Genomic DNA, 26,539 nt, shown 5'->3' with positions numbered 1-26,539 from the left:
ATTGATCTGGTGTGGTAATTGGCACATAATACAGAAAGGTTCTTGTAGAAATATATTTCAGCTTCTCTTGCTCCTATGTTTTCCCAGGCAATTGAGCCAGCTGGAAACATTCAAAATAGTTTCTAATGGTCATGATAAAAAGTTTACCTAAACTAACTATAAATTTGGTTTCCAAAAAATATAAAAGAAGAAAGATAAGAAATAATAATTATAATAAAAAGTAAAATCAGAAGAGTATAAATAAAAGCCTAAACAAGTAGATTTTCATAAATGTATATTAGGGAGTATACACACCTTCAGTAATACCATGAAAAAGAAACAAACAAACAAAAAAAACTAATCTTGAAATATCCATGTGAGTAAAACCCCCTTAATTTTCTCAGGATTGAAAAGGATTTTTTTTGTGTGTGACATAATTACATTTTAAGAACTGAACAGTTTGTGATTTGTTTAGTCTATTTTTTTCCCATTTAATGACCATGTGTGATAAATATTAGTTTGGGAAGGCAGAGGCTCTTTGTAACTGTTACCATTACACAATAGCACTAACCATTTATTATTATTTTCTAACCAAATTTACATAATTAAAAGTAAAATGTTAAGTAAATAAGAATACACAAAATTACTCTCTAAATTTATTACATTGTAGATATCATATGTAAAAGCTAATTTTTAATACACTGACACAATATTAGCTAAAACGCAGGTAAAGCTTAAGAAAAGAATGTGTATGCACGTAGCATATAAGATACTTAGTATTTGAATACATACTCACAAGTGTGATATAGTAATACCATAGCTAGAAAATTAATAATCACAATCTAATTGAATATGGACACAAAATAGAATAACTACTTTGAACGTATTATTTTCATGTAAGTCATTCAGTTTGAAATTTTAATTTCAAATCTAACAAAATCCTTTTTAAAACAGAACCATTTTTTGACTGTTGGTTCAGTAAGAAAGACATTTTGCAGTTCTAGGACTACATACATCATACATCACAATAGCCACTTGTGTGCTGTGTCAACCTATACCACTGTCTATTCAGTCAAAGAAATAACTTGTAATGTGATGAAAAAGATATCATCAGATCTGAAGCCCTAGAAGTTACAGGTTTCCAAGGCCAGACCTAGTGGAAGCTTAGAAAGAGAAGGCATAGGGGAGAATAACTGGGCTAATACCCCTTGCCTCTTTGGCTACTCTCAGCCTGCTTCCATTCAAAGCCTCTCTGGTAAAAACCAAGAAGAGGGTGCCCAGTCATTTAATATTCTAAACACAATCTAAGTCTGATTATAAAATCAGCGTTAGAAAGGGTAACAAAAGCGTATTGGTTCATTCCTATATCTATCTATAGGAAAGGTGTCAAAACGTCACAAGTTTCCAGCTATGAGGATTTAAGAACCTCCCTAGTAACTCAATAAATTATACTGTCAGAAGAAAAATCCCAAATATCCAACTTTGAGTCCTATTTGATATTTTCATTAACATAGATAGTAACCATTGAGATGCCTGATAAGTTATTTAATAATCTTTCAGTCTCTTCTTTTTATATCCTTTAAATGTGTGTGTGTGTGTGTGTGTGTGTATGTATGTGTGTGTGTGTGTAGATCATAAGAAAACTAAAGGTTTGCAGAGGGAAAATGTAAAAATAATTAAAATACAAGAAAAAAATCTCACATCATCTTTGCAGGTTTTTTGAGGCAAAGAATGTTCTAAAATCTACTGGAAGAACTGATTTTTGTCACTATTGGTTCTTTTCTTAATCTACCCCAAGTTTAAAATTTTCAACATCAACAACAATAGCAACAATATCAACACATTTGTATGATAATAATTTAATAAACATTCAAATATCATCGGTCTTTTGGGGTTCACATGCACCTGGAAAACAAGTATGCTCCAAATCTCTTGGAACATTAACACGAAGGAGAAAAAAATTAATTTTATTAATCAAACTCTGATATTTAAAAGTTAAGTTATTCTGCACACCCAATCAAATATGATTTAAGAAGCTTTACAATGGATGGGAATCATGTATATTCTGAAAACGCTACTTAACCTGCTGGGCACATGAAAAGAAACTTTCTCAATATTCAGTGGAAATCCTCACCGATGAAATTATGCAATTATCACAGTTTATGTTACAAAATTTACACACAGTTTAATCATATATTCAATATCAAGTTGCACATTACAAAAATCTATGTCTAAGTTAATCAATAGGAGATATTGACTCCCTCCCCCCCCCACCCTGACCGCCCCCATTAAACAAACATCAATTGTCTCTTGGTTTAGTATTATACTGAAACAAGGTATTTTCTCACTTTTGCTATGGAAGAAAATTAAGTTGGTGATGTTTCTGTACATTTATAAAATGTGCACGTAGAAGACAATGGCCAGTTAAGAGGATACAAGAAGGAAATAACAGACAACAGAAGAAAACTAATGTTTTCTATTAATAGTACTGTTTCTTTGCTTAGAAGAATATATTATTTTATTTCATATATGAGATTTTGATGGTTTTTGTTCTGTGTGTGTTATTGGGGTATTTCTTGTTGACTGCAAGAAGCAGTCATGTGCCTTATTTCTCCCTCTGCATTTTTCCTTAAAATTCTATGTTTGATGTAGATTTATAATTACATTTCTTGAAAAGTTCCTTCCTGATATTCTTGTTGTTATTAGTGGTTTTCTTCAGTAAGTAAGTTGAGCTAGAATAACAAAAATCCCTTAGTCTTATAGATTTAATATATGGTTTTATCTACAGTTATATGTATTTGTTATTTGTACCGAACACCCTTTGGTAACAGCCTATTGAGCTGTCAAATCAACATTTAAATCTTCCTGAGTTTCTCTACAAAATAGTAGTTTATCGTCGATATTGTAAGTGACTCGTGCTTTGGATGCATCCACCTCCTTTTAATTTTCTAGGCTGTTACATACAAATTCCTAGAAGTAAAGACCCAAGTAATAATGGACTACAGGCTTAAAATGGCAGATACAGTTTTATTTCTGATGTACTTTATGCTAAACTATTAAAGTAAAAAGAGGCCCTTTTTAGCAAATAGTTGCTTAATTTGGGCAGTTATTGCACTTCTGTGTCTCGAACTCTACTAAAGAGTAGAGAAATTGGTTGTAGATCTAGATCTGTACAGTTTATACATATTCTTTATTGAAAATGTATATACAAATTTTATCAACAATATAGTATTGGAATAAGGTAGAAAACATGAAAGCAGAGAGAGAGAGACACAACAAGCAGTATTTACATTACCAACTGTGTATTTCGAAGGGAGACTCACTAACAACAACAAAAAAAACTGAAAACAACAAACAAAAATCAAACAGAAAGCCCAAAAAAAGGCTAGAGTATGTAAACCTTTTAAAGTTATCTGAACAAAAGTTTAGGTAAACTAAAGGTAAACTTAGAAAATAAGATATTTCTAGGCTTTCCATTTGCTACATACTGGTTCCACACAATCAGCGTGGAAACAAATCAGTAATATTGCACATGATGATAGAAACAACAAAAAATACTGTACCTCAGAAATAGTACGCTCTGTCATGATAAGCCTTACTGTACAAGGGGATGCAAATTGTTAAATTCCTTTTCTTTTTAAATACACATTCTGAATTAAACAAATTGCAATTTTTTGGTTAACTTTTGACTAAGGGTCTAGCTGTAGATTTATTCTGGTATCTGTTTCTATTTACATAGCTATTTACAAATCTGATAATCAGAATACTCATTGGAATTGTATCTTAAATTTTGACTGCATACATCTTTTCTGAAAATTTGAAGTAACTATTTTAGCTTTACAAGGGATGTTCTTCCATAATGGAGGAATCACCTCTGGAGGGTCTGGCCTGTTGGCGTGGAGTGAAGGTTGTCAAAGGAATGACTTTAATTGAATCATCACTGGGATGAAGTCTTTCAGACATGGTGTAAAACTGAGATGTTGCACTACCTTGCACTCCCTGATCAACAGAGCGTAGTCCATCAGCACCTTGCACCCAACCTTGCTGCAAACTGACTGATGATTGGGCCTGACTGCGATGGAGGGCAGTAACCTGTGGCAGAGGAGAGCTGTGGCTGGTTGCAGCAGCCTGTACTAAAGGAGGGCTGTAGCAGAGGGCTGAGGCCTGTGCTGATGGTGGGCTGTGGCGAAGTGCAGTAGCCTGCACTAGAGGAGGACTGTGGTGGAGAGCAGAGACCTGTATCGGTGGAGGGCTGTGGCACAATGCGATGGTCTGTGTCACTGGAGGGCTGTGGCAGAGAGCAATGGTCTGTGTCACCGGTGGGCTGTGGTGCTGAGTAGAGGCCTGTGACAGTGGTGGGCTGTGGCATAGAGCAGAGGCCTGTGCTTGCGAAGAGCTGGAATGATTCAGAGATGCCGGCATCCAGCAGGCATCAGAATGGCCATAGATGAGACATTCTGGAGTGCAGTTGTCAGAGGCCTCTTCCACAGTTGGTTGAACAGTTATTTCTGCAGCTGTTGGGGTGAGGAAAAAAAAATAAAATTTATATTTCAAAGACATATTTTTATTAGCTACTTAAAACATTGTGACAAAAAAAGGTAACAACCTATATACAAATGCATTAAAGACTTCCATTATTTACAGAGTTGGTATTTTTAATTTGTCAATAATTCTTAGGGAAGTATAAATGACTTGGAGTGGGTAAATGAGGTCTCATTACCATAATTGGGATCCTTTGGCCTAGTATCCCAAATGTAGGTATTTTTTATTGTATCTGTGACCCTCAAGGAAACTATGATCATTCATCTATACATGCAAGTCAGCTGAAATATGGCTTCTAACTAGCACTGAGAGAGGACATAAAAGCAAAATTAATTGGAAAACAAATTATAAGAATATATAATGAACTAATTATAGCTAAAAAATAGTTAGCTAATAATAAATTACATAAATTTGGAAATGTAGTTTATTGAACTCTAAGATATGCCTTAGTTTCAAGAATAAAATATAGTCATAATTATTTCAAAAATAATTGACTTCTGTATTCTTTATTTTCTGGAATCATCATAAAATAGAGGTTAGCAACATAATAAACTAGAGATCCAAGTACTTAGCTGTAAACTATAATAGTTTGTAATACTCTTTTTATGAAATTTCTGTATAGTCTTCAAATGTCAATAGATATCAAACATCAATAAAAATATTATACAAATTTTAGTAAAATAGAGATGGAGTTACTATATCTATATAAAGTTTACTTCAGAGCAAGAAATGCTATCCAGTATAAAGAAATACATTATATGCCAATAAAAAGATCAATTCTCTAAGAAGACATCAATCCTGTGTGTATGCACCTTACAACAGAGCTTCAAAATGCAAGCAAAATAAGCTAGAAATGAAAGGAGAAATAGACATATTGAGAGTCATACTTGGAGACTACAATACTCCTTAGAACTTGATGGAAAAATTAGAAAATCAGTAAACACATAGAAGACTTGAGCAATATAATCAACCAACTAGATCAAAATTTATATTAGTAGAACTATTCAATTTTAGCAAATTAGAAATGGGAATATCTTGAAATTGACATGCAGATCCTACAAAAAGATAACAGCTGACATGATATTCAAAGGTTAAATATTGAATACTTTTCCCCAAATATCAGAAACAGTAAGGTTGACACCACTCCTATTTGACATAATATTGTAAGTTCTAGCCAATGAAATAAAGGAAGAAAAATAAATGAAAGACATACAGATTGAAAATAAACAACACTGTATCTATTCACAGACACATTTAGGTATATATGTGACAAAATGTGTGTGGTATCTGTGTGCTCAAATTTTTTTTTTTTTTTTTTTTAGACGGAGTCTGGCTCTTTCGCCCAGGCCGACTGCAGTGGTGCTATCTCGGCTCACTGCAAGCTCCGCCTCCCAGGTTCATGCCATTCTCCTGCCTCAGCCTCCCGAGTAGCTGGGACTACAGGTGCCCTCTACTGTGCCTGGCCAATTTTTTGTATTTTTAGTAGAGACGGGGTTTCACAGTATTAGCCAGGATGGTCTTGATCTCCTGACCTTGTGATCCGCCTGCCTCGGCCTCCCAAAGTGCTGGGATTACAGGCATGAGCCACTGTGCCCGGCCTTAAAATTTTTAAAAAATGAAAAAAAATAAAGAACATCTAAATAATAAATGGAGAGATAAACCATGTTCATAGCTTGGAATACTCAATATTGTTATGATGTCAGTGGTCCCACAATTGATCTGTAAACTCAACATAATCTAAATAAAAAGGAAATCCTAGATGGATCTTCTGTTTTTGTAGATATCAACAAGCTGATGCTATAATTTATAGGGTAAGGTAAAGGAATTATATTAGCCAACCAATTTTGATTTTAAAAAAACCAATTTGTGGACTCACATGATCTGATTTCAAGATTTACTATAACATGTACCTAATCATTACAATGTAATATTAGCAAAATAATAAATACAAAATGAGTAATAAAAATAGAATAATCAGTCCAGAAATAGATCCACAAAAATCTAAAGTGATTTTCGACCAAGCTCTGAATTCAATGGCGAAAGTGTGGACTTTTCAACAAGTGCCAATACAATGATTATAGGTTATAAGCAGAAAATTAAAACTTGACCCACATCTTTAATCTTATAAAATAATTAACTTGGAATCAATCAAAAGTCTAAATGTAAAATGTAAAACTATACAACTTCTATTAGAAAATATTGGAGAAAATCTTTGTGACTATGAGTTAGGCAGCATTCTTAACTACAACATCAAAAGCACAATTTATTTTTAAAAATATGCTAAGAAGTTGAGCTTATTTGTAATTAAAAATATTTACAAAAGGCAAGGTGAATGAATGAAAAGGCAAGCCACAGACTGGGTAAAAATATTTGCAAATCACATTTCTGACAAGGGAGTTATATATTTAAAAAAGGATGTAAACTAACAATAGATTTTTTTTCCAAGATGACTGATTAAATCCTTTTATCATGCCTCAGTGACTTGGAAATAGCAAGATAGTGCATAAAGATCAACTTTGTGAGCCTTAATTCAAGAAGAAAAATGAGAATCCACCAATATTTTGAAGGGTGCCCCAGGCCCCAGGGAGGAGGACATGGGAAAACAGTCCATGTGATGGCATCCAGTTGATAAAAGTAAGTGAATCCCCAGTACATGAGAGAGACATAGAGCCTCCCTCTGTGACTCACCTTTCTACTGGGGATCTGAGCAACCCAAGAGGAGGGAGAATATTTTGTTTCTTTAAAGTCCTGATGCTAACTTGGGGAGAGGCTTGGAGACCTGTGAGGGGAAAACACCAGGAAAAACTACAGACATTTGCCCAGGCCAAGGACTGAGAGCAGGATGCCATTTTTAATCCAGGCACATACAAAATCAGCCATTCCTTTGAGACCTAGCAGCATGGCCATGCAGATATTTTAATCTCAGGCCAGAGATTGGAACACCTGCTCTGGAGCAGGGTAGGTGCTTCCATAGCCAAAACTGTAGAAAGCACCACAGCAGTAGACACCAGAATTGTATGCTCCCCTGTTGAAGCCCTGGGGCAGGAGAAGAGCTGCTATAGCTGTGTTTTCTCCTGGGTGATGAGGCTTTCATGCAAGGCCAGCTGGCAACCTGAAACTGACTTGCATATGCCATTAATGGGTGCCCCAGCATGCTCCCTTGAGATTGTGGTATAGCAGGGCCCTCTCCGTTCCACCTCCATGCAGAAATCCAAGCATTTGGAGCATCCACTTGCTTGAATCAGCAATCTGAGTTGCCCCACTCTTCATGGACATAAATTGTGGTATAGCAGGCACTTTACACTCAATGTCCAAACAGATCTCCAGGTGTTTGAAGCACTTTCTCACCTGGATCAACAGACTTAGCTGCCCCTATTTCTGTGCATAGATGGTGGTGAAGTGGGACTTTCATCACAAGACATGCAGACAGATCTCCAGGAATTTGGAGTACTTGCTCACATGGACTAGTAGCCTGAGCAACCCTGCCCTTGTTGGCCATGGATGATGGTGCAGTCAAGCCCTCTACATTTTATGCCCAGGCAGATCTTCATTCAGATCACCCACTCACCTGGTTCAGCAACCTGGAGCTGTCCCACCCCTACTATGCAGAGATCTTGGGGAAGGGTGGCTCTCTCTGCTTCACAAACAGGCATCTCTCTCTGCTCCACACCCAGGCATATCTCCAGGCATCTGGAGCACTCGCTCTCCTGGATTAGGAATTTCAGCCTCCCCTAATCCCTGTCCAGAGAACTTGGGGCTGAGGAGGTTTCCCAGCTCCATGCCTAGGCACACCTTTGGGTGTTTAGTGGCTGTTCACTGGACCCTTGCTAAGTGCTGGTGTTTGTGCCTGACATCAGGGGACATTTAGGCAGGCCATGCCAATCTTGGACCTGCCCTAACATAGGACTGAGCAAGGAGCTCAGACAACTGTGCACTCCATAGATCAGCCCATTGCCTAAGATGAGACAGAGCTTCTCCCAGTAAATAAGGATCATGTAAATACCTAGCCACATCAGGTACATCCAGCTCTCACCCATAAGTACCATCTACTGGCTTGTACGTTGAACTACACACGCCAATATAAAACCTGTCAACGAAACTACATAGGGTTACAGAAGCAAAGACAAGTGACCATACCCAGCATTCACTACAGTCACACCCTGTAGGGAGGAGAGGAAAGGGAAAGGGAAAGAAAAAAAATAATAATGTTACACTGAAATGAAAAAAAAGAAAATATCCTACTGACACAAAATTACAAAAATTAGAAGTGCCAACATTCTCAGATGAGAAGAAACCAATGCAAGAATTCTAGCACTATGAAAAATATGAATGCAGGGACATCACCATAGAATTGCAGTACCCCTCTACCAATGGTCCTTAACCAAAATGTAAATACAGAAATCACGTAAAGAATTCAAAGCATGGATTTCAAGGAAGCTCAGTGAGATCCAAGACAAGCTGAAAATGAACACAAAGAACTTCTAAAGCAATCCAGGAAATAAAGAGATAAACATCTTGAAAGAAAGCAATCAGAACTTCTGGATTTGAAAAACTAACTTAAGGAATTTAAAAAATCCAATTGAAAGCTTTATCAATAGACTGTACCAAGCAGAAGAAATAATTTCAGAGCTTAAAGACCAGTATTTTGAAATAACATAGCCAGATAAAAATAAAGAAGAAAAGAATTTTAAGAAATAAGCAATGTTTTTGAGCAATATTAGATGATGTAAAGCGAAGAAACCTACAAATTACTGGAATCCCTGAGGAAGAAGTGGACAATGTAGGTAACTTGGAAAACAATATTTGAGGTAATAATTCAATAAATGTTCTCCGATCTTGCTAGAGAGACAGATATCTAGATTCAAAAAATCCAGAGAACATCTGAGAGATATCATACAAAATGAGTATCACCAAAGCATACAGTCACAAGACTGTCCAAGGTTAACACACACACACACCAAAAAAAAAAAAAAAAAAACTTAAAGGCAACTAGAGAAAAACGTCAGATCACATACAAATGAACCCCATCAGGCTAACAGTGAACTTCTCAGCAGAAACCTTACAAGCTAACAGAAATTGGAGGCCAATTTTTAATATTCTTGAAAACAAGAAATTCCAACCAGGAATTTTATATCCCTCCAAACTATGTTTCATAGGCAAAGGAGAAATAAATGATTTTACAGAGAAGCAAGCCCTAAAAAACTTTGTTACCAGTAGGCCAGCCTTACAAGAGATTACTGAGGAAGTTCTAAACATAGAAATCATAGCAGCTACCAGGAAAACAAACTTAAATACATAGCCCAAAGACCCTATAAAGCAACCACAAAATAGGAAACACAAAGCAAACAGCTAACAACTTCATGATAGGATTCAAACCTCAGATATCAATATTAACCTTGAATTTAAATGGCCTGAAGGTCCAATTTAAAAGATATGGAGTAACAAGCTGCATAAAAAAGCCCTATCACCACATATTCTCACTCATAGGTGGGAATTGAACAATGAGAACACATGGACACAGGAAGGGGAACATCACACACTGGGGACTGTTGTGGGGTGGGGGGAGGGGGGAGGGATAGCATTAGGAGATATACCTAATGCTAAATGACGAGTTAATGGGTGCAGCACACCAACATGACGCATGTATACATATGTAACAAACCTGCACGTTGTGCACATGTACCCTAAAACTTAAAGTATAAAAAAAAAAAGCCCTATCAGTGTGCTGTCTTCAACAAACCCAACACACATGCATAAACATCCATAGACTCAAAGTAAAGATCTAGAGAAAGATCTACAATGGAAACGGAGCACAAGAACAGAGGTTGCTATTCTTATATCAGATAAAACAGAGTTTAAAGCAATAACAACAACAAAAAAAAAGTATTACATAATGGTTAAGTGTTCAATTCAACAAGAAGACAACTATACACATATATATGCACCCAGTATTGGAGTGTTCTCTTCTTATAAAACAAGTTTTTCTTGGTCTACAAAAAGACTTAGAAAGCCACACAGTAATACTGGGGGATATTAACATCCCACTGACAGCATTAGACAGATCGTCAAGACAGAAAACGAACAAAGAAATTCTGGGCTTGAATTTGACACTTAACCAGTTGGACCTAATAAACATGCACAGAATACTCTACCCAATATACATGTATATACAGAATATATAAAGCATAGTCTCAATAAATTAAAAAAAATGGAAATCATACAAACTATTGAAAAAATAAATAAGATTGACAGACTACTAGCTAGATTAACAGGAGATGATCCAAATAAGCACAGTCACAATAGACAAAGGTGGCATTGCAACTGATCCCACAGGAATTCAAAAGATCCTCAGAAAATATAAACACCTCTGTCACACAAAATAGAAAATTTAGAGGAAATTGAGAAATTGCTGGAAGCACACAATCGCCCAAGATTGAATCAGGAAGAGATTGAAACCATGAACAGATCAATGCTGAGTTTTGAGATTGAATCAGTAATTTTAAAAACTACCAAACAAACCAAAAATAAAACCCAGACCAGATGGATTCAGAGCCAAATTGTACCAGACATATAAAAAAGAGATGTTACCAATGCTACTGAAACTATTTAAAAAAAAATTCTAGTAGTAGGGACTCCTCTCTGACTCCTTCTATGAGGCCAGCATCATCCTGATACCAAAACCTGGCAAAGACACAACAAAAAATGAAAATTATAGGCCAATATCTCTGATCAACAAAGATACAAAAATTGTCAAAAAAAAAAATACTAGGAAACTGAATCCAACAGCACTTCAAAAAATTAATTGCCCGTGAAGGCTGTGATCAAGTAGGTTTCATTCTTGGGATGCAAGGTTGGTACAACATATACAAATCAATAAATGTGATTCACCGCATAAACAGAAGTAAATTTAAAAAAACATGTGATCATCTCAATAGACACAGAAATGGCTTTTGATAAAATCCAGCATCTCTTCATGACAAAAACTTTCATATATTAGGTACTGAAGGAACACACCTTAAAGTAATGAGTCATCTATGACAAACCCACAGCCAACATCATACTAAACAGGCAAAAACTAGAAGCATTCTTTTGAAAACTAAAATAAGACAAGGATGCTCATCTTCAGCACTCCTATTCAACACAGTACTGGAAGTGCTAGACAGAAAAATCAGGAAAGATAAAGAATTAAAGGCATCTAATTAGGAAAAGAAGATGATAACCTATGTCTATTCATGGTCAGTAGGATTCAATATGTAGAAAACCCTAAAGAACATTGAAAGGCTCCTGGAACACAAAAGATTTTGCAAAGTTTCAGCGTACAAAATCAACGTGCAAAAATCAGTAGAATTTCTATGTATTAAAGCTGAGTGCTGGATCAAGAATAGAATTTTATTTGCAATAGCCAAAAAAAAAAAAAAAAAAGAAGCTAGGAATACATCTAACCAAGGCAGCAAGAGGTGTGTACAAGAAGAACTACAAAACACTGCTAAAGGACATCATAGATGACACAAACAAATGAAAAAGTATCCTATGCTCATGGATTAGAAGAATAAATATAAAAATGGCCATATTACCCAAAGCAAAATACAGATTCAACACTCTTCCTATCAAACTACCAAAATCATTTTTCCAGAATTTGGAAAAAAAAACTGTTCTAAAATTTATATGGAACCACAAAATAAGCCAAATAACCAAAGTAATCCTAAGCAAAAAGAACAAAGCTGGAGGCATCACATTATCTGATTTCAAACTGTACTATAAGGCTACAGTAACAAAAAGAGCATGGGACTGATGCAAAAGCAAACACATAGACCAATGGAACAGAAATAGAGAACCCAGAAATAAAGCTTCACACCTACAGCCATCTAATATTTGACAAAGTTGACAAAATTAAGCAGTGGGGAAAGGACTTTCTGTTCAATAAATTGTGCTGGGGCAGTTGACTAGCCACAGGTAGAAGAATGAAACTGGACCCCTACCTATCACCATATACAAAAATTAACCTAAGATGAATTAAAGATTTAAATGTGAGACCAATAACTCTAAGAATTCTAGAAGGAACCATATGAAACACCATTCTGGACATTAGCCTTGGCAAAGAATTTATGACTAAATCCTTAAAAGCAATTGCAACAAAAACAAAAATTGACAAATGGGACCTAATTAAACTAAAGAGCTTCTGCAAAGCAAAATAAGCTATCAACCAGGCAAACAGACAACCTATAGAATGGGAGAAAATATTCCCAAAGTATACATTCAGCAAAGGTCTACTATCTAGACTGTAGAGAACGTAAACAAACAACAAGCAAAAAACAAAAGCCTCCTTTCAAAAGTGGGCAAAAAATATAAACAGACACTTCTCAAAAGAAGACATACAAGGGGCCAACAAACATATAAAAAAAAATTCCTCATCACTCTTCACCAGATAAATGCAAATCAAAACCACAATGAGAATCTATCTCACACCAGTCAGAATAGCTATTATTAAAAAGTCAAAAAACAACAGATGCTGACAAAGTTGTGGAGAAAAGAGAATTTTTATACACTGTTGGTGGGAATGTAAATTAATTCAGCCTTTGTGGAGAGCATTTTGAAGATTTCTCAAAGAACACAAAACAGAATTACCATTCAACCCAGAAACTCTCATTACTGGGTATTATCTCCAAAAGAAAACAAATTGTTCTACCAAAAAGACACATGCACTTGCATGTTGACACAGCACTGTTCACAATAGCAAAGACATGGAGTCAACCTAGGTGACCATCAATGGTGGATTGGATTTCTTATATATAGCACACATATACCATAGGATATACACAGTCTTTAAAAGAACAAACTACGTTATTTGCAGCAACATGGGCGCAGCTGAAGGCCATTATCCTAAACAAATTAACACAGGAACAGAAAGCCAAATATCACATGTTCTCCCTTATAAGTGGAAGCTAAACATTTGGGTACTCAAGGAAATAAAGACAGTAACAATAGACACTGAAGAGCATTAGAAGGGAGAGAGGGGAGAAAGGGTTGAACAACTATGAATATGATGAGATTATTCATACCCCAAACCTCAGCATCACGCAATATACCCAGGTAACAAATCTGCACATGTACCCCCTGAATCAAAAATAATAGTTGAAATTTAAAAAACTAAACAATAAGAAAATGAAGAACTCAATTAAAAAACTGGCAAAAGATCTGTATAGACTATCAAGGAAGATATGAATATGAATATGTCAGATAAGCATATAATTAGAGGCTCAGCACAGTCAGACATTAAAGAAATGCAAATTTAAAATACAAAGAGATACCATTCTATTTGAGTGATTAAAAGAAAAAACTAAAAATACCAAGTGCTGGTAAGTATTCCAAACATCTAGAATCTTCAATTGATGCTGCTGCTGACACAGAATGGCACAGGGAATTTAGGTAACAGTTTGTCAACTTCCTATAAAGCTAAACATACACTTGAAAAACAAAAAGAAAAAAAAAAAACAGCAATTCCAGTCCTGCATATTTATGCAAAATATTTGAAAACATATGTTATCGTAGAAATTTATCTGTGCAAGTTAAACAGCATTATTAATAATCACCAAAAGGTAGAAATGACCCTTACTGTCTTTCAGCTGGTAAAAGAATGAACTGTGTCATAGCCATACACTGAAATACTACTCAGCAATAAAAAGAAGCATATTGATTCTTAGAGCAACATGGATGAATCTCAAATGAATTTTGTTAAATGAAAGAAGCCATAATCAACAGTCTACATCGTGTATGTTTCCTATTATATAACATTCTGGAAATGGCAAGCTTATAGGGATGAAAAACATATCGGTGATTGCTAGGAGCTGGGAATTCAGGTAATGCTGACTAGCAGAGCAGCACAAAGAAATTTTGGGAGTAATGAAAGTGTTCTCTATATGAAAATGGTGATGGATACATGATTGTATGCATTTGTCAAAACTGGTAGAACTATAGAACATGAGTGATTTTATTGTATGTAAATATAAAAAACAGCAATGAGTGTTGTCAACTGTTGAGAAATTATACTTTTTATAAATTATCTTTTGCCTCCTTTACTCAATTCATAATTATTTTTTCCAGAAAAATATTCTAATCAAATTAAATAGCATTGGATCCAAATAATACATGGTTCTTTGTGGACTCACTGCTTGAAATATTTTTAATACAAAGTTATCAAATTCAAAACATAATTTTGAAAATAATGTGTGGAAATATTTAAAAACATAAGAATATCATTTATTTACAGAAAGTATAGAACAAACTATAATACAAAGGTTTTCTAAGACATTTAGCCTCATACATTTTCTACCTTCACAAAGCTAGAAAAATGACATAATGATTTTTGTTTAGGTTCATGGTATTAAGAGAAGAGCAGAACAGGGAGGAAGAATTTGGTTATTTTTAGAGAAAGAAGCTGTCCATATAATCTTCACTATTTTCTTAACTTTGGGTTGCAACCACTAGTTAATTTCAAATAACTTTCTAAAGGATTGGTATAATTTGTTTTCACACTTAGGCCTCCAGAAAAGAAAAAAAAATTCTCTTTTTCTTCTCTCTGAGCATGTGTGCTTGCTGAGTGATAATGGCAAATTCAAGTTTTTGTGCATAATTTTAAAAACTAAAAATAGAGATTCAATTTCTTACAGAGTCCAGTGACTGTCATTACCCTATCATGCTTAGTACCAAAGAACAGGATGTAAAATAAGTTATAGTAAGACGAACAGCTCCCCATTAGACAACCATTTATCTTTCTTTATTTAGAGCTCACTTAAAATAAACGCGTCCCTAGGAGATTAACATTTAAAATGTTCTATATTTTTTGCACAATTATATTTGAGAAATAGTTGGGAATATAGAGTTTTATATATTTCAGATAATACTAAACCATAATTGCAGGCATGAAAATATGTGAACACACATATAACTTTACTTTCAAACAAAATTTAATTTCCTGGTCATCAGAAAAGCAATTTATCTGGTAGCCTGAAGTTTCACAAAAAATAATACATCATAGTTTCAACATCGAGCTTCTAGCCTATTTGTGATGAGGAAATTGATGCAAAGTCATTTTCACTGGAAAATGATATAATTTATAATTATTCCTTTTTAACAATTTTCGTGAGATACAGTTTATACCTTAAAATTCACCCATTTAACATGAGAAATTCAGTGGTTTTTAGTATATTCACAGCATTATGCAACCATCTCAATTCTGGGACATCTTTATCACTTCAAAAAGAAACTATTAGCAGCCACTGCCCATTTCCCGTCAAACTCCAGAGCCCTAAGCAATCTCTAATCTACTTTCTGTCTCAATAGATTTGCCTAAACTATACATATAATAGAAATGCAATCCTTTATTCGGACAGTTTGGTAAGTGATCTGTTGTATTTAGCATAATGCTTTCAAATTTCATTCACGTTGTAGTATGTATCAGTACTTCAGTTCTTTTTTATTACCCAAGATTATCTTTTACAAAGATATGCTACTTTTTATTTATCCATTCATCAGATCATGGACATTTGGGTTGTTTTTATCTTTTGGCTATCATGAACAGTGCCTTTATTAACATTTATGTAAAAGTTTGTGTGCTGGGTCATATGCCAACTCTGTTTACCATTTGAGGAACTGCCAAATTGTTTTCCAAATTGGGTACACTATTTTACATAAACATCAGAAATGCATGAATGTTCCCATTTCTTTATGCACTTAACATTCGTTATTATTTGTCTTTTTTATTACAGCAATCTTAGGAGTAAGAAGTGCTATTTCATTGTGATTTAGATTTGCATATCCCTAACTGCTAATGAAGTTAAATATTTTTTTGATATACTTACTAGCAATTTGTTTATATTCTTTGGAAAAATATGTCTATTTGTTATTTTTTTCCCATTTAAAAATTATATCTTTTGCATTACTATTGTTGAATTTTACAAGTTCTTTTTATGGTCTAAATATAAGACTCTAAGATATACAATTTACAAATATTTTCTAACATTCTGTGGTTTGTCTTTTCACTTTCTTGATGATATCCTTTGACGAACAAAAGTTTTGAAGTTGATGAGGTATAATGTATTTTTTTGTTGTTGCTTGTACTTTTAGTGTCAGATCTAAGAAAACTTTGCTTAATGCAAAGTCATAAAGGTTTACTCCTGTGATTTCTAATAGTTTTATAGCTTCTGTTCTCATATTAAGGTCAGTGATCCATTTGGAGTGGTTATTTCTATGCATTTTGTAAGGAAGGTATCTAAAAATTATCTTTTTGCATGTAGATATCCAGCAATCCCAATGCCACTTGTGGAAAGACTATTTATCATTTATTGACCTTAATTGGCTGAAAATCAATTGTCCATTTATTGCTATTGGTTTATGGAAAGTTTTGAAATGGAAAAGGCTTAGTTATCCAACTTTGTTCTTATTTTTCACAATTATTTTGGCTAATCTAGTTCTCTTAAATTCCCATGGTTTTAGGATTAGCGTCTTTTTTTTTTCTTTTTTTTTTTTTTGAGACGGAATTTCCCTCTTGTTGCCCAGGCTGGAGTGCAATGGCATGATCTCCGGCTCACTGCAACCTCCGCTTCCTGGGTTCAAGCAATTCTCCTGCCTCAGCCTCCCGAGCAGCTGGCATTACAGGCATTTGCCACTACACTCAGCTAATTTTGTATTTTTAGTAGTGACGGGGTTTCTCCATGTTGGTCAGGGTGGTCTCAAACTCCCAACCTCAGGTGATCCACCCGTCTCGGCCTCCCAAAGTGCTGGGATTACAGGCGTGAGCCACCGCGCCTAGCTCCAGATTAGCGTTTTATTTCTGCAAAATTAAAGTTGAATTGTGTCAAATCTGAAGATCAATTTGTGAAGGATTGCATCTTATAATATTGTCTTACCAATTAAGAACATGGATGTCTTTTCACTTATTTAGATTGTTAATTTCTTTCACCAATAGTTTAGAATTTTTAGAGGATAAGAAGGACTTTTGTTAAATTTATTTCTAAGCATTTTATTTCATTTTATTCTACTGTAAATTAGATTCTCATAATTTTTTAAGAAATGTTTAATGCTAGAATATAGAAATACACTCAATTTTTAATATATTGCCCTCATACCTTGAAGCACTGCTAAAGTATTAGTTTTAACAAGTTTTTAATAGATTTCTTAAGATTTTCTGTATAAGAAACTCATATCATCTTCAAATAGAGATAATTTTACTTCTTTCTTTGCAATCTGGATGTTTTTGTATCTTTTATTTTTTTTTGCCTAGTTACTTGTGGTAAAACCTCCAGTACAATGTTTAATGTTTAATAGAAGTGGTAAGTATGGGCATCTTATGTCTTGTTTCTGATCTTATGAGAAAAGCATTGAGTATTTCACCATTAAATGTTTTGTAATTTCTCTTGTTTCTTCTTTAACCAATTTATTACTTAGGAAGATCTTGTTTAATTTCTATATATTTGTTAATTTTCCAAATTTCTTTTGTTATTCATTTTTAATTTTCTTTCATTTTGATCAAAAGACATATTCTGGATGAGTTCAATGTTTTCAAATTATTGAGGCTTCTTTTATAGCCTACCATATAGTCTATCCTGGAAAATCATGTCTGTGCAGTTTCATAGTATATGTATTCTGCTCTTGTAGATGGATACATGTCTGCTAGGTCTAGTTGGGCTAGAGTGCAGTTTGAGTCTTCTTTTTATTGATTTACTGCCTAGTTGTTCTATTATTGAAAAAGAAATATAGAAATATCTAACTAATATTGAAGTGTCTATTTCTCTCTTCAATTCTGTCAAATTTGCTCCATGAATTTGGTGGCACTGGAGTTAGGTGTTTGTAGTTATTATGTCTTTCTGATAGTTTGACCATTTTTTCATGATAAAATGTTCCTCTTTATTTCTGGTAACATATTTTAAAGTCTTTTATTGCCGGATATTAGTGTAGTCACTTCAGCTTTCTCATGATTGTTACTTACATAGTATAATGTTTTTCCGTAATTTTACATTCAATGCAATGAATCTGGGTTGCACGTACTGTAGGCATATATTCAGATCTTGTTTTGTATTCTGACACTGTTCACCTTGTTTTATGTTGTTCAATCCATTTACTTTGTTATTAATATCATGACTGATATCTGCCATTTTTCTTTTTATTTTCTATGTGTTTCACGGTTTCCCCGTTTCTCCTTGCAGCTTTCTTTTGCATTAGGTGAATACATTCTAATGCTTTTTATGATATTTTTCACTATACATGTGTGGGTATGTATATGTGTGTGTATGAGTGTTATTCTCTTAGTGTCTAGTGCTTGAATCCTAACTTACCATAGTTGCTTTTGACTTAATGTAAGTTAATTCCATGGGACATAGAGATCTTACTCCTATATACCTATATTTACTATTTACTTTTCTGTAACATATATATGCAAAAAATTCAATAACTACATTGCCATAATTATTAATTTATGTATTTTTAATGAAACTGATAAAAGGGGAGTAGTACATAGTTATAAATTATATTTTATTAACCTTCCTATTTTACAATTTTGTTCTTTTATTTCTTTTCCTGTGAATTCTAGTTATAATCTGGTATCATTTCCTTACTCCAATGCTTTGCTTCTACCTATCTTTGTGCTAATGTTGTAATTATGTATTATTATTGTATATGAATTTCTATATGTTATAGACCAAACAACAAAATTATATATAATTGTGTAAATATAATTATATATGTATATATCTTATCTTATACAATTGTTTATATATAGATGTATATGTCTTGTCTTATACAAGGGTTTTTCAAATTCATTAAGAGGAGAAAAAAGAAAAAACATAAAATTATACTGTCTTTTACATTTACCTACATAATTTCTTTTACTGCCAATATTGTGTTTTTTAATGTGATTTCAAATTACTGTCTTGAGTCTCTGACTTTCAGCCTGAAGAATTTCCTTTAGTATTTGATGTAACATGGATATGCTAGCAATAAATTTTCTCAATATTTGTTTGTCTAGGAAGGTTTGTATTTCACTTTCATTTCTGACAAATATTTTGCTGGATAAAAAATTATTTCTTACCTTTTTTTTTTTCTTACAACTCTGTTATTTCACTGCCTTCTTGCCTTCTGGTATCCATTGAAAGTCTTTTTTTTCCCTCCAAAATTTTCTCATTTTCTTTATCTTTCAGCAATTTTACTGAAATGTGTCTGTGTGGATCTCTGTGTTTATCAGACTTCATTAAGTTTATTGTGTATATATGGCTTTTATCAAATTGAGAAATTTAATAACATTATTTCTTCTAGTATTATTTCCACTCCTTTTTCTTCTTTCCTTCTGATACCCCCTTTCCTCATAATTGTTCTTTATTTCTCTTTTACTTCAATGAAGTAAATAGATTAAACAATAAAAAACAAGGCAAACATTGTCAGATAGAATAAAAAATAAGATCTGAGTATATGCCTTTTTCTTTGTTCTTTTTTCTGTTTTTCTTTAGATTGCATAATATCTATCAACCTAAATTCAATTGTTCTGATTCATTCTTCTATTGGTTCAAATGCACTGTTGAATCACTCTAGTCAATTTTACATATTGATTATTGTACTTTTCAACTCCAGAGTTTCCATTTGGTATTTTTATGCTTTTTATTTCATTATTGATACTCTGTATTTGATAAAATATTGGCATTTTACCTTCCTTTACTTATCTAAGCAGAGTTTCTTTTAAATCTTTGAATATGATTATAATGGCTTCTTTGTAGTTACTATCTGTTAAATCTGACAGCAGAGCCCTCTCACAGTTAGTTTTTGTTGCTTGCTTTTTTTCAGGTATAGCTCACAGTGTAACTCATAATTTTGTCACAGAATACCTCATAATTTTATCAAAAACTAGACATTTTAGATTATATGTTGCATCAACTGTGAATACTGATACCCCTACCCTCTCTGGGACTTGATTTTGTTGTTGTTTATTTGCTTGTTTTGTTACTTGGCTAGAATATTTGGCGAAGTCTATATCCCATTGAATGTGTTAGCTCTGATGTCATGCATCAGCGGGTACGGCCTTAAATATGGACATACACTGAGATGTCAGTAATTTTAGCTAAGGTTTCTGTGACAGTCTCTTTTCCTGATTTTTCAGCTAAACTACCTGCTTCATTTGGTATCCATTCTCAGCCAGTTAGGCTCCACTCATTACTGGCTGATTGCTTGATTGTTTTTGGCAATGTCCTTAGGCATAAATTGCTCAGCAGTCTGATACAATTAAATTTGAGCCCCTTTGAGGGGTAGTCTTTAAGGCAACATTTGGATGTTGGTTCTGGCCCAAGCGGGCTTTTTCTCTGCACTTCTTCCTGGTTCTCTCTGCTAAACTTACAGCTAATCTACAGTCTTTTAAATTTTAATGCAATTTTTATTTTTTTGCTCTCATGGAGCTATCAGCTTCTTCTTATTGCCTTACCAGCAAAATCTCCACTGTTTTTGACAAATCCCTTAGCTTGAACTTCCCCCATACTTTGCTCCAAATGAAGTCTCTTCTCTTGAGAACAGCTTTGGAGCTCTCTGTATTTATCATCCCCTGGGCAAAATATGTGTGCCACTGCTCTCAAGATAAAAATGAAAACAGTAGCCTGCTTCTTTTAGATGTATACCCCTGCTTTTTAGCAGACAGGTGAAGTATCCTCTGGTCTTCTTAACATACCTAACCCAGCATGGGATTTCTACGCTATAAGTGAATTGGAGTATGGGCAACTAGGCACAGTGTTCTTAACCACTCTTGCCTATAATAGAGCTTCTGCAACACACACCTGTTAGAAATTAGAAATCCTGGAAGCCTGTGCCTCAGTGGAAGATACCTTAACCCTAGACTTGGAGTTGGAGGGAAAAGAAGTTCTGCGTTTTTGAATGACCCTGGAAGGGATGAAGCTTTTGTCACACTAAATTGTGTGGAGAGATATGGATTATGATTCAAATGCCACAGGCTCTCACTATTCTTGCAGAATATTAGTAGATTTTCTAGAATAAGTGCTTCTCCATTTGCTGTTTGCTCTTAGGACAGTCTCCTAGGTTGCTTCCAACTTTTGGCTGCTGTGAATAATGCAGCTATGAATATACTGTTATCTGTTTGAATCTCTATTTCGACTACTTTTGAGTATATACCTGGAGTAGAATGGTTGGGTCATATGGTAATTTTATGTTTATTTATTTATTTATTTTTGAATCACCATACCATTTTCCTTAGTAGCTACACCATTTTACATTCTCATCAGCAAAGTATTAGCATTTTAATTATTTCACATCATTGTTCTTTCTTTCTTTCATCTCTTGAGACTTATTCACTATCATCACAAGAATAGCACGGGAAAAACTCACCCTCATGATTCAATTACCCCTCACAGGTTCCCTCCCACAACATGTGGAGATTATGGGAGCTTCAATTCAAGATGAAACTTGAGTGGTGACATAGGCAAACCATATCATTCTGCCCCTGGCAACTCCCAAATCTTATGTCCTCACATTTCAAAACAAATCATGCCTTCCCAACAGTTCCCCTAAGTCTTAATACAGCAGTAACTCAAAAGTTCACGGTCCAAAGTCTCATCTGAGACAAGGCAACTCCCTTCCACCTATGAGCTTGTAAAATCAAAAGCAAGTTAGTTACTTCCTAGATACAATGGAGGTGCAGGGATTGGGTAAATATGCCCATTCCAAATGGGAGAAATTGGCCAAAACGAAGAGACTATAGGCCTCATGAAAATGTGAAATCCAGCTAGGTGGTCAAATATTAAAGCTCCAAAATGATCACCTTTGACTGCATGTTTCACATCCAGGTCACACTGATGCAAGAGGTGGGTTCTCGTGGTCTTGGGCAGCTCTGCCCCTGTGGCTTTGCGGAGTACAGCCTCACTCCTGGCTGCTTTCACAGGCTGGCATTGTCTGTGGCTTTTTCAGGTGCATGGTGCAAGCTGTCATTGGATCTACCATTCTGGGGTCTGGAGGATGGTGGCTCTTTTCTCATCACTCCACTAGGCAGTGCCTCAGTGAGGATTCTGTGTGGGGACTCCCACCCCACATTTCCCTTCTGCACTGCCCTAGCAGAGGTTCTCCATGAGGACTCTGCCCCTGCAGCACAACTCTGCCTGAACACCCAGGAATTTCCATACGTCCTCCAAAATTTAGGTGGAGGTTCCCAATTCTGGACTTCTATGCACCCACAGGCCCAATACCACATATAGGACACCAATGTGTGGGGCTTGAACCCTCTGAAGCAATGGCTTGAGGTGTACATTGGCCCCCTTTAGCCATGGCTGTGATGCAGGGCACCAAGTCCCAAGACTGCACAAAGCAGCAAAACCCTGGGCCTGGCCCACAGAACAATTTTTTCCTCCTAGACCCCCCAGCTTGTGACTGTAGGTGCTGCCATGAGGACCTCTGACATGTCCTGGAGAAATTTTTCCTATTGTTTTGGTGATTAATATTTGGCTTCTCAATACTTATGAAATTCTCTCCAGCCAGCTTTGAATTTTTCCTCAGAAAATGGGTTTTTCTTTTCTATTACATCATCAGGCTGCAAAGTTTCCAAACTTTTATGCTCTGCTCCCATTTTAAACGTAAGTTCCAACTTCAAACCATTTCTTTGTGAATGAGTAAAACTGAATGCATTTAAGAGCACCCAAGTTACCTCTTGAATGCTTTACTGCTTAGAAATTTATTCTGCCAGATACCCTAAATCATCTCTCTCATGTTCAAAGTTCCACAGATATCTAGGGCAGGGGAAAAATGTTACCAGTCTGTTTGCTAAAGCATAGCAATAATCACCTTTGCTCCAGTTCTCAATAACTTCTTCATCTCCTTCTGGGACCACCTCAGCCTGAACTTTTTAGTCAACACCATTCAACAAGTCTCTAGGAACGTCCAAACTTTCCCACATCTTCCTGTCTTCTGAGCCCTACAAACTGTTCCAATCTCTGCCTGTTACCCAGGTCCAAAGTCACTTCCACATTTTCGGGTATCTTAATATAATAACAGTGACCCAATCCTGGTATCAATTTACTGTACTAGTCCATTTTCTTACTGCTATGAAGAAATACCCAAAACTGGGTAATTTAAAAAGAAAAAGTTTAATGAGCTCACAGTTCCACATGGCTGGGAATGCCTCACAATCATGGCAGAAGAAAAAAGGTATGCCTTACATGGCGGCAGGCAAGAGAGCATGTGCAGGGGAACTGCCCTTTAGAAAACCATCAGATCTCTTGAGACTTATTTACTACCATAAAAACAGCACAAGAAAAACATGCCACCATGATGTAATTATCTCCACTGGGTCCCTCCCGCAACACATGGGGATTATGGGAGCTACAATTCAAGATGAGACTTGGGTGTGGATGCAGCCAAGCCATATCAGAGCACATAAGATGTTTTGATACAGGCATGCAAAGTGTAATAATCACATCATGAAATATGGGTTATCCATCCCCTCAAGCATGTATCCTTCATGTTATAAACAATCTAATTATATTCTTTTAGTTATTTTTTAATGTACAGTTAAATTATTATTGACTATAGTCATCCTGTTGTACTATCAACTATTAGGCATTATCCATTTATTCTAACTACTTTTTGGAACGATTAACCATTCCTGCCACCCACTCACTTTCTCTACCATGCTTCCCAGCCTCTGGTAATCATATCCTACACTGTATCTCCATGAGTTCAATTGTTTTAATTTTTAGATCCCACAAATAATTGAGAACATGCAATGCTGATTTTATTGTGCCTGGCTTATTTCACTTAATATGATAACCTCTAGTTCTACCCATGTTGTTGCAAATGACTGAATCTCATTTTTTATGTGAATGAATAGTACTACATTGTGTATAAATTTTATATTTTCTTTATCCATTTATCTGTTGAGGAACACCTAGGTTGTTTCCAAATCTTGTCTTATCGTGAACAGAGTTGTCAAAAAGGGGGCAGAGATATCCAATTTCTGTACTTTGGGGTATATACCAAGCAGTAGAATTGTTGAATCATATAGTAGCTCTATTTTTAGTTTTGTGAGGACCCTCCAAACTGTCCTCTATAGTGGTTGTACTAATTTACATTCCCACAAATAGTGTATGGGGGTTTCCCTTTTCTCCACACCCTCTCCAGCTTTTGTTATTGCCTGTCTTTTAGATAAAAGCCATTTTAACTGGGGCGAGATAATATCTCATTGTAGTTTTTACGTGCAATTACCTGATAATCAATGATATTGTGCACCCTTTCATATGCCTGCTTGCCATTTGTATGTCATCTTTTGAGAAATGTATACTCACATTTTGTGTCCATTTTTTGATTAAGTTATCAGCGTTTTTTTTGTTTTAGTTTTTTAATACAGTTTGTTTGAGCTGAGCTCCTTAAATGTTCCGGTTGTTAAAACCTTGTCTGGGGGATAATTTGCAAATAGTTTCTTCCATTCTGTGGGTTGTCTCTTCACTTTGTTGATTGTTTTATTTGCTGTTCAGAAGCTTCTTAACTGGATATGATTCCATTTGTACATTTTTGCTTTGGTTGCCTGTTCTTGTGGGGTATTACAGAAAACTTTGCCCGGATTGATATTGAGCATTTTTCAAATGTTTCCTTTTAATAGTTTTCTCTTAATGGTTTCACAGTTTGAGGTCTTAGATTTAAGTCTTTAATCCATTTAGATTTAGTTTTTGTATGTAGTGAGAGATGGGGATCTAGACTCATTCTTCTGCATGTGAATATCCAGTTTTCCCAGCACTATTTATTGAAGAGACTGTCTTTTCCCCAATGTATGTTCTCAGCATTTTTGGAGAAAACGAGTTCATTGTACGTGTTTGGATTTGTTTGTAGGTTCTCGATTCTGTTCCTTTGGTCTATGTGTCTGTTTTTATGTCAGGTTTATGCTGTTTGGTTACTATAGCTCTGTAACGTAATTTGAAACCAGGTAATATAATTCCTCCAGTTTTGTTCTTTTGCCTAAGATAACTTTGGCTATTCTGGGTCTTTTGTGGTCCCATATGAATTTTAGGAATGTTTTTTCTGTTGCTATAAAGAATGCCATTGGTATTTTGATAGGGATTACATTAAATCTGTAGTGGCTTTGTGTAATATGGACATTTAAAAAATATTAATTTTTCTAATTCATGAACATGGAATATTTTACCTTTTTTGCTGTTCTCTGAAATTTTTTTCATCAGTTTTATAGTTTTTTATTATAACGATTTTTACTTCTTTGGTTATGTCAATTCTTAGGTATTTAGTTTTATGTGTGGCTATTATTGACTACTTTTTAATTTCTATTTCAGTTTATTCACTGTTGGGATACAGAAATGCTACTGATTATTGTATTTTTATTTCGTATCATGCAAATTTACTAATTTTTTTAATCAGTTTTAATGGTTTTTTTTTTTGCACTCTTTAGTTTTTTTCCCAATATGGAATTATGTCATCAGCAAAAAAAGATAATTTGACTTCTTCCTTTCCAATTTAAATGTATTTTATGTATTTCTCTTGTCTGATTGCTCTAGCTAGGAATTCCAGTATTATATTGAATAACAGTGGTGAAAATGGGCATCCTTGTCATGTTGCAAATCTTAGAGGAAAGGCTTTTATTATTTTACTATTCAGTGTGATACTAGCTGTGGGTCTGTCATATATGGCTTTTATTACGTTGTAGTGTGTTCAGTTTTTCAGAGTTTTTCTCATTAAGGGGTATTGAATGTAATTATTTTGGCTTCAATTGAAATAATCATAGTTTTTTTTCTTTCATTCTGTCGATATGATTGATTTGCTTATGCTGAACCACACTTGTGTAATAGGAATTAAGACTTCTTGGTCATGATAAATAATCTTTTTAATGTATTGTTTAATTCAGTTTGCTAATTTTTTGTTAAGGTTTTTACATCAATATTCATCAGAGACATTGGGGCCTGTTGTTTTCTTTTACTTTAACGTGTCTTTGACTGGCTTTGGTATCATGCTAATACTAGATTTGTAGAATGAGTTTGGAAGT

At 34.8% G+C, this 26,539-nt stretch overlaps 1 protein-coding gene across 1 annotated transcript in view; it reads right to left on the bottom strand.

Annotated features, from left to right (window-relative positions):
- Positions 1-2,276: 2,276 nt before the first annotated feature.
- PCDH11X (protocadherin 11 X-linked) overlaps positions 2,277-26,539 on the bottom strand; it is a 793,868-nt gene continuing 769,605 nt past the window's right edge. Inside the window, exon 8 of the mRNA XM_063634662.1 lies at positions 2,277-4,493. Within this exon, the coding sequence (XP_063490732.1) occupies positions 3,817-4,493 (677 nt within the window). The 3' untranslated portion in view covers positions 2,277-3,816. The remainder of the gene's footprint in view (positions 4,494-26,539) is intronic.

This window comes from Symphalangus syndactylus, chromosome X (genome assembly GCF_028878055.3).
Source record: "Symphalangus syndactylus isolate Jambi chromosome X, NHGRI_mSymSyn1-v2.1_pri, whole genome shotgun sequence".
NCBI classification, from domain to species: Eukaryota; Metazoa; Chordata; class Mammalia; order Primates; family Hylobatidae; genus Symphalangus; species Symphalangus syndactylus.
The sequence above is the reverse complement of the archived record's forward strand: the minus strand, read 5'-3'. Positions and strand labels throughout refer to the sequence as shown.